At 40.0% G+C, this 10209-nt stretch overlaps 1 protein-coding gene across 1 annotated transcript in view; it reads right to left on the reverse strand.

The window, feature by feature from the left end:
- Positions 1 to 10199, reverse strand: part of LOC104940425 (lysophosphatidylcholine acyltransferase 1) — a 19869-nt gene extending 9670 nt beyond the window's left edge. The window contains exons 1-4 of the mRNA XM_027287049.1: positions 9674 to 10199; positions 4074 to 4213; positions 3149 to 3363; positions 193 to 305 (exon numbers count right to left, since the gene is read on the reverse strand). Coding sequence (XP_027142850.1) covers positions 193 to 305; positions 3149 to 3363; positions 4074 to 4213; positions 9674 to 9796 — 591 coding nt within the window. The 5' untranslated portion in view covers positions 9797 to 10199. The remainder of the gene's footprint in view (positions 1 to 192; positions 306 to 3148; positions 3364 to 4073; positions 4214 to 9673) is intronic.
- Positions 10200 to 10209: the final 10 nt, after the last annotated feature.

A 10209-nucleotide genomic window follows, 5' to 3' on the forward strand; every position in this document is an offset into this window, starting at 1 on the left:
TATAAATATTACATAATATTTTTTAATTTATTTAATAATTAACAGCAGCCAGCAGGGATTGTATTATACTGCAAGTTCCTATAAGTCAGATGTGCACTTGGATGGTCCTATGGCTGGGCGATATGACAAAATTCCCCCAACCACATACACAAGTTTTTTTTGTAGGTGTGTACAAGAATCCCATCCATTTACCTGAGGCCATTCCCCTCCAGAGTGGGCTCTGCGTCTTATCTCTTCCACAGTTTTTTTTCTGGAGTCCTGGTCTGACCGTGATACAAACACTGGCCTGATGTACTTAATCAACGCTAGAAGCAGAGAAAGAGTAGAGAAAATGCAAATGAATGAATACTTTTTTGACAGCTAAGCAACTAAAGCTTCTCTGCATCTACTGCATTTAGCGGTTTAGTACAGTGGGAGGGAGAAACTCTGACTCAGACTTAAGCTGGTAACACAGATAGTGTCTGTATTGCCTCAAACAATACATACTTATGCAGTGAGCAGACTTATCATAACTTGAAAACAATCTGATACATTCAGTAGCACAAACACTTCACTGTACTGGCTAAGAAATGCTGGCCAGAGGAGGAGAGAACTTCAACTACCCATTTAATGATATCCTTATGAAACAAAGCAATTAAATGTGACAGTCATGTAAATGTAAAGAGCCTCTTATCTGAAAACATATTAGAACCTACTGCTAGTAAGGGCAACACATTAGCTGGGTAGTAGAAATTTAAATATTGGAAAAATCCTGGAGTTTATAGGCTTCACCATCAGCAATTATATTCTTCACAAAAAAAACTGCATTGTGGGGTTAACAGCCAATCTAAGCCCAACATGATGTGAAAAATAAGTCATCAAAAATTATTTAGATGACTTATCTTCTAACACGTGGTCATGTGTTCCTTGATGCTGCTTGTTTGAGTCAGATGAGTCTCACGTGTTGATCACAAATACAAGCTCTGGCTTCCTTGTTTGACTACAGGCTTGGAATAAGGTAGTTACAGCTACAATGTTGATAATCCAGGCATGATTATGGAGGTTTGAGAATTTCTTAATTTAATTTTATTGAATAAAACTCAATGACATGTTTTTGTTCTTGCATTTCCCTTAAAAAAAGATCCAGATCAAACCATTTTGCAACAAAACACATTTACAGCCATCTGATTTCCAAGTTAGAGTGTTATACTACACAACTTCCCAATATTCCTGAGAGCAGTGCAGCAACCTGACTTAAGCTCTCTCACTGGAGTAACACCACTACTGTTAATTTCACTTCCCACTTCATAGCATAGCTACTTGGTTATGTCAGACCAAGAAAACCTTCTTTAAAAAGGGCCAGACAGAGAGTAATATAATGAACACAAAGTTGAAGCACTATGAGAGGAGAACTCAGCTAAATGTCTAGCATTTCAGCCCTGTTAAGCAGAAGTAGAGGGAAATGAAAAAGGAACGGTGATCGGACAAAGACTGGGTTTAAATAATCTAGGTTAGAATTACAGTGGTTTTGTAAATGTGGGGAAGCATGTTTCAGAGCACTGTATCAACAGTCAAAAACAAAGAGAATGAGACAACACATTAAGAAGAGTGAGGATAACAGGAGATGAAAACAGAAGAGACTGAGGCCATGAGAAGTAGAAATTGATTCCAACTGTGAGCTGTCTGCTGACAGGAAGGGATTAGGGCTCGAGCTAGCACCCTGAGAGTCACTCCACACACGTCACTGTGGCTGATCAGGTCTTAATACTTATTATGGATTCTACCTGCTTGGCCAGACGTTGGTGTCTGGTTCCTACAGCAGGACCAACATGACTAGTCAAAAAAATTGAGTTGAACAGTAAGTACATCACCTTTGAACAAATCAGGAGGGCAACATGTAAAAAGCGCCAGGAAAGACAATACTAATGAGCTATAAGTGAAGAAAGTGTAAAAATGTATCCAGCCTTTATGCTCCATCAGTTGCTTCAACACTTCACCTTAGAGGATTGCATGTATTTGACAATAATGACAAAGTAAATTGGCTGTCTTTACACAAGAGAGGCTAAAATAACACACACACACAAACACCTAGGCCTTTCACCGTATGTCCTGCAGCCAAGGACAGAGGAGCAAATGCCTAAATTGGCAACTAGAAAGGTAACTTAACATGCAAGCTAGTTAATAGGATCTGCTGTTATAGTCGAGTGTCTGTGTACAACTGAGCAAGATGTACTTGACACGTAACCTTAGGTGGTGCACTGACATAACGGCCTAAAGCAGTGGCAGTGATACCACAATTGTCACAAGAAAATCGTCCTTTAAAGGTTTAGTGGCGGCAACAACAGCAGCGAGTGGATATCATTTGGGAGGAAATTTTCTCTGACAGAGATGCAGGTTGAGACAAAATATGGAGAGATTGAGGTTCAGATCGCATTTCTGTCCCCACGTTCTCCACCTTACTGACATTAATGAAACTAACTTTACTGTCCCAGACATTTCTGATTCTGGTTCAAAATTAATGCTGCTGGGCCAATACTTAAGGATGTCGTGAACTACTATCAAGTTATTTTCCTTCCTCAGTCTGAGTGTGATCATTTATACAGAGGAGAACATTTGATTTCTGCCTCCTTGTGTATAGTTTTTTAAGTTTAACAATGTCACAACCCTGAATGTTTTACAGTTAACTTGCTGAGTCAGAGTTGAAAAATCAAAAGGTCTCTTGGTTTCACTACTGCAAGGCTTGTGTACTTGTGTGGTTCCTGGTATACCACTGCTGAGAGAATTAGCCAAGCTGTACTTGGCTTCAACTCATGTAAAAGAATTTTGCAAAGTAGATTGGGCAATCCTCCTCTCTGATACAGCAGAAAAATTATAAACTGTTGTGACCTGCCCTTTATAAAGTAGCTCTGCCTGCCTCAAAGCACAGCACAACAAAAGCGCATGCTGTGTATATACTTAACCTTCCCTGGTAACATGAGGATGAACTCTGGATAATAACTGAACAGAGATGCATAGAGATTCTGTACTTCGGTCAAATAGATGCTGTCAAGAGGAATCAGATCACCTTTTTTTAGATTGAAGTCCTCAGATAAACTGTTCTCTCCCTCACAATATAGGTCATAGTCATAGAGGTAACAATGACAGCTATACATTCTCATTTAATACTTACTGCCCCAGAGAGGTATATCCTTGCTCTCTGCCTTCATGACAATCGAGGCCATTGTCATCGTGACTGGGATGGCATCAAAGTACGAAGAGTGGGGTGCCAGGGTGAGAATGGGTGCTTCTGCGGGCAGTGCCCTTCGCCCTTTCACAGTCATCCAATGGAAACCTCCCGCAAACCACATGACCCGCATGATGATCTTCAGAATTATGTCCACCAGTCTGGAAACAAGATTCAGGCACGTGTGAGGTGCACTTTTCATATAAAAAAAAATCTCCAACATTGGATAATATGATGGAGGCAAAAAATGATTTTAAATTTCACTCAGTGTTGTTGAACAGTGGTTTGTATTAACAGACTCTTCACTGGCCTCATGATTCGATTATCATTTACCCATCAAGGATTTGAATGTATACCTTGATTCATCTTAATCTGGGTGGGAATTTAAGGTAATCAAAAATTTGACTAGAGTGTCCGCATCTTTTCATCACTGTGTGATCCACCTCAGCACATAAACATGATTCTCATCACTCTTTTAGAGTTTGACAGCAAAGTTTGGTGTCACTGTATTAATGCAGAACCTTTCAGGTGCTACTTTATTTTAAGTTTTTCATTTGAAACAAGTATTCAAGAAGAGAAGACCTGTAGCTCCTGTGGGAGTCTCTTGGACGGACTATTACAGGGAGTGTGGAGCACAAAACTGCAACAGAGGTACAAACAACTGTACTACTAAAGCTCAAGAATGACTAGTAGCATTTTTAAGCCATGTGATTTTCAATTAATTCTGAAAGCAGCAGTGTTGACTGTATGGCTAACTGCCCACAGTATTCTACAGTTGGCATTTGCTCAGTGAAAGTCGAAACATTGCTTGTTTGTGAGAATTATGGTTCTTCAAACCGACAGTCAGACATATGCATAACAAATCACGCACCTCCTCCAGAGGCACTGGGGTTCGATGGTGGTCTCTGAGCGTCCTACTGAGGCCAGGAAGGCGAAAGGCCAAGCCAGCAGCATCATGAATGCAGCTATGAGTAGTCGGATGGGGAACAGTGTGACTGTCATTAATGCAATCTGTAAGAGATTGAGAAAAAGAGAAAAGGGAAAGGGTTAAATGCAATGCAAGAACATAGGTGATCTTATGGCATCTTCGACAAAGCAGAATAAAAGAAAACCAGTTAGAAAACAATTACGGTTTGTAATGAATGATATTAGCAGCTGGTTTAAAAGGGGAAGAAACTGTTCATCTGGTTTAACTTCAGACATGTAATGTGGATGAGAGGCTTTTTCCCCTCTTATTAACCCATCCTACACAGTACAGAGGGCAGCGGGTCTGTAGCATGGCCTGCGATCATTGTGGTCACCTGAACCTCAGCAACACAAAAGTCCGAAGAGCTGTGTGTATTTCATCTTTAATTTAAATGAGATGGTGCGTTTGCCCTCAGGGCACATATACATATGTCCTTTATGTACGGTATATACTTCCTATAGCTCAAAAAACATTATCATGTGAATGTTGTAGCATAAAGTTCTTCATTCTTGAAGACTCTGGCTCTTCAGTGTTTGGGTCCAATGGTAACTATTTACTTTGCAGCTCGTTATGACTCCCTGGTGGCAGCGCTTATCTTCTGTCAATATTTGTCTTGATAGAAACCACTACCTGGGAGCATTAAGTCTTATCTTATCCAGGGAGAGCTCTTGTCTGATACTGTGGTCAATTTAAATAAATCAATTCAAAGCTTAGTTGTTAAACTACTGACAACCAAGCAGCAAACCAACTCTGTATTTATCCTACTATTGTTATTGCAGTGACATACCACCTTAGTTGTGTCTGTTTTCATAATCCTTCAAACTGTTTACTTTCCCAAGATCTGAAAATACATGGGTTAATTATACAAGTCCACCACACATAGTTCTCTTTTTATACAAATAAAGTACAATTTTGCACAAGAAAGAACAAACAACTGAGTAAGTACTGGTAGTTTTTTTCCCCCCCACTATCATAAAAAGGGGCTTTGCTGCCAATGTTTTAGAGCTACTGTATAATGCATTTGTTAAAATATTTATTCAGACCAAAAGCATGAGAATGCAAGAATGTCACTAAGAATTAAAATAAATTCGACAAAAGCAGAGCGATTAGTTAAGAGTTTTAGTCAACTCAGGCATTGTACTAAAAAAGCCATCTTTAAATTCAAGCATAAAGGCAGCCACGGTCTTAAAAGTGAACAAGAAAACAAAATAAATGGAATGATGCAACTTGGGAATTATGGCGGAGCTGCCAACATGGGGAATACATTCTAACAATAGTGTAAATGTACAAAATGAACTTGGGCTTCTTGGTATCAAACACACAGACAAAGCACAACTCTGGTGGTTTCTATGTTGTTAGTAATCCTTACAAATAACAATTACAGACAATTGTGAACCAGATGTTACCAATCTGTCAATATGTTAATGTCTTTTCAAGACATTAACATAAGATACCATCTATACATTTGAAAATATGAACAAAAAAAAAGGAATAGAAAGAAAACCGTCTGCATTTTCAACCATTAAAATGCAACCAAAGGTTAGGAAAGTAGACTCTGTCTGAATATAAGCATCTTTTTAAATAGCAATGTCAAACCAATAACAACACTCTCTGTCAGCGACAATAGTAACTGTGTTATCAGATATAGGTTGAGCCTTATATGGTCACAAACCATGATTTCTTGATCTGTGTCTCTCGACTGAAACCACACTGAAACAGACGGCTTGGACTGTAACTGTTAGGTGGTAGTAGAGACATGTGTAAGAACTTCCTGTTGTTGAGATGCAGATTTTCCGTTTGTGCTTAAGGTCAGGGAAAAGAGCAGCACAGTGTTTCAGTTCTCTGATTCACTGGTAAGGTTGTTCCGTGCTGTAGCATTTAAAACAAATTCACTACTACCATAATTACTCCTATATTGTCTTCATAGACACGTGTCACGATACGTTTTTAACATTACGTTCTCACACTCTGACCACATGGAGAAAACTTCCTGTATTTAAACCACACTTTCAGGTATCAACAAGCAATACTGCACATTGGTAAGTATCACAATAATTATTAAACCTTTTCAACCTAAAATTCTAATATGTATAGCATCTCTTTTGAAGAACCAATCACTTCTGCTGCCTATCCACACAAATACTGATCTCCATAGTGTGGGAATAAGCTATTGACTCATTGCTCCTCTAGAAGGATCAAAACAGATTTAAGTCTTTGTGGGGTTCCCCAATAAATCACACAAGGAATGTAAATTAGGCTTGTCAAATTAAATTAAATTAACTTTAACATTAGCACATTGCCCTCTGACACCTTAACAACAAGGCCAGATTAGGTCTGGGATGTTTGCTGATACACCTAATTCTGTAACAAAAACACATCATGTTCTCACATTAGGTCTATGCCAATCAACTCTGGAGATCAATTAATTAGCTCATCAAGGTGCAGAACTGCAAGAGCATCTTTATGCGGACTGAAAGGTCAGGCTACTGAATTACAGTGTAGCATACTAATAACCATCTCTACAGTTGCTGCAAGATGTGAGGCAATTGATTAACGTGGCTATTAATAATACATATGCTCCGTCTGTCACTTATGCCACAAAAACCTAAAAGTCACAAGTTCACAAAGAAGTGAAAGGTCTCCACTTCCTCTCAAGTATATGGTCTACTGCACAGACACTGTGAGCAACAGTTCCAACTTTATATGTATCAAGGTTGGTTTTTAATTCAACTCTCTTTAGCCTGCACTTACAGGCAGAAATGTAGCTTTATGATTAAACACCAAGAATGCTGTAAATGCAGTGTAATGCAACCGAATGCTGGTGAAATGTGTGGTTGTGGCTGGGAGATTCAGACAGAAAATAATGATTAACTAGGCTATTGGGTGCCTGACTATTTTTAATGTTTATGTCAGCAGCTGGTAAATGTTTATATTTCAAAAAGTTAATTTTCCACCCTGCTCTCATGGCTTGGTTACAAAGAACAAACTTATCTGTTCTTAATACAACATATTACCTCTAACCCTAACCCTGTCCTGGGCACTACAGAAGCTTATACAAATATTAAGTTGGAGACAATCTTATCCATCTCAGGCCAACCACTGCAACAAAAAAAAGCCAAAACCTTTGCAGTGGTTTCATTACAGAGATTGTTACTGGTGTTAAAAGTAATCTTATGCCATTTGGTTTCCGTCTGTCACTTAGCACTGTTCTTTCACAACTGACAAGGGTCACATGCGGCAATCAAAACTTTATTGTTGAACCCATAAACAGATTTTGTGTATTCATCTTTTGGACAACGAGTCAACTGGCAGACAGGACTATCACTTTTTGCTCTTATCTTCAGTGTTTCAGTTCTGATTAGCTTTTCTCATATTTCGTTGGATGCAAAAGCGAGACCAACAGAACAGGCTGAAAACATTTGTTCTCAGTCCCATCAGAACATGGAGGAAACTCAATTCCATCACTTCACTGACCACTTCTGAATCAGCACATGGTAGGCTATATACAAGAAACCGGTTTAAAGCACCTAGCCTCTGACTTCATTAATGATGATGTATGATTAAAATGAGTTGTGTGTAATATTTGGCACAGTTGACACAATCAAATGGTTCTAACGTGCACATACAATCACAAAGTACAGCAAACAATATTTCCCAGTAATATATGGTAAAACTTCCTTGACATTATCATGTTGGCCTTAAAGGAGAAACCATCAAACCAACCAATTCCCCTGGCTTTGGCCCAACTAACAATCTACCTTTTTCCTCCCTCTGGCCTCTGTTCAAAGAACCAGAAGAAAAGAAGTGTGTGTGAACCTCCCTTAGTCACTTTCCTTGCTAGTAACAAGATACGCTCCTATACCTGCTATGCTAGTGCAGTGCCATTCATAAAACCGAGGTTCTCCCATTAGACTCAACTCTGTTGCTGAAAATACCTCACAGCTGTGTTCCAGTTCCACACTGTTTACTAATGCTTTACAGCATACCCTGTGTACTAATCTGTGTGGTAATCATGTTGGCAGTTAATATGAGTGAATAATGTGATTTACTGTTTTGTACTTACAGGAAATAATACAAGATATGTGCCGCTGTACGTCAGTCAAACTACAACTTTGCGAAATCTGCTGCCAATTTCAAACTTGGAAGCTTTTTCAAAGCGAAGGCAAAGTGGTTTTCCCAAGATATAACGTGTATTTAGTTGTTTATCTTAGAATGGCACGTTTAATTATAATTTGATGGTCTTTTATCTAAATATACATTCATTCATATATCATTCAATAGGAACACAGGATCTAATCACTCAATGTACAATTGATGCTGCTAACTCATGGCTCAGACACACACACACACACACACACACACCAACTATTTAAGCTTTTTTAGAGAGATCATATGAGGTGAGCTATAAAGGGCCCCAAGTGTGTCTCCAAATTTATAAGCAGCCCTAGTTTGAAAGAACAAGAGAGCGCTCACACATATAGTTGATGTTGCAGACGTTTCCTGGATCTGTTGCACGACGCCACATGTTACAACACTTGAACGAAAGACACTTGTTTTAATTGTTGTGCGCGCAATATCAATCAGATAAAAAAAAAAGCCTTTTAAATGACTGTCTTGTAATGTCTCTGCAGGCTGCATCCCAATTTAACAGGGTTTTTTTTTAAAAAAAATTGTTTTTGGACAATGAAGCTTATAAAAACAGTGGCTGGAAGGTTGAGGTAGCCTGCAAGATCACACTTTTTGCAGAGAAATCTGATTATCAGCCACAATGACGGATGGCAGGGCTGCATATGATGCAAAAGTGTAGTTAGTATGTAAGTAAGCAAAGTGTAAACTTTAACAGTTGGGGAGTATGTGTGCCAAAATGATCATGACTGTCAGTTCTCCACCCCCCCCACACACACACACATACACACGTGTTGGCTGCTGGTTGAGGGGGGACTCCCAGTGATAACCAACAATGCAAGAAGAAAATGCAAGAAAAACGGTGCAGCGTGTGAAATAAATTGCTGCATAAACGTGAACAAATCTCGACCAAAGCTCCCTTATGCTCGCCTCTGATAGCTGTGATAACAGTTTAAGAGCAACAAGCTAGGCCCATCCTGGACAGGCGGCCATGCTCAGATAGCTCTGTTTCATTTCAGAGGATCCCTGTGTGAGGAGGCTCTCTCTCTTTTTTTATTTATTTAAACACAATCCCGTGTGAAATACGTGCAACCACTGCAACTAAAGAACCGATATCATCCCTTCCTTAAGACTCAACCCTTCACAGCATCCTTAGAGCAAAGGCAGCGAGCCAATAAAGCCAGAAGGAGGAGGAGGAGAAAAAAAAGCAACATGTATGTAGCCGCTGTTAGCTGGCGAGCTAACACGAGCTCAGCTGACTGCATGCAATGAGAAAACTGCCAGTGATGCTGACAGCCTGTCCTAACGCTGTTCATGTCCAACTAACTACTGATACTGACACGTTACGGTAAACCACACGCCTGCAGACATTAAATTACCTTTGCCTTTTCCAGAGGGGTAAATTTCAAGACGTGCACAAAAGGGTTTCTGAACGGAGGAGCCTGGTCCATCTTCTTCCCATCTCCCTCCATCGCACATTGTCTGTTAGTCGGCAGCCTCATTCTCTCCCAAAAGAAGTAACGTTTGCAGCTATTGCTTTAAATGTTGAAAGCAGAAAACTGATTCTGCCCCCGAGAGGAAGACTCTTCACGCAGAACGCAGTTCCCCTTTCTTTCTTTTTCTTTTTTTTCTCCTGTCTTGCACGGTGGCTAATTGAGGTGGCAGTGCAGGGTTATGACTGTTATCTTTCTTTCCCGAACAGCATGGAGGGATAATGGTTAGCTCGAGGATTAGCTGGGGATATTTGAAGTCTCCGATATCCTTCTGCCCACAGTGCGCAGGACGCCTTTCCTCCTCCACGCCGTGGTACCCCCCCCACGATCACTCCGCTAGCTCGCGATGCTAACAGAGCCACGATTCCCTCTGCTTTGAGGGAACAGCGCATGCGCAGGACGCAACCTTCGTATCCGTCTCT

The sequence above is a fragment of the Larimichthys crocea genome, chromosome XIII (assembly GCF_000972845.2).
Source record: "Larimichthys crocea isolate SSNF chromosome XIII, L_crocea_2.0, whole genome shotgun sequence".
Taxonomy (NCBI): Eukaryota; Metazoa; Chordata; class Actinopteri; family Sciaenidae; genus Larimichthys; species Larimichthys crocea.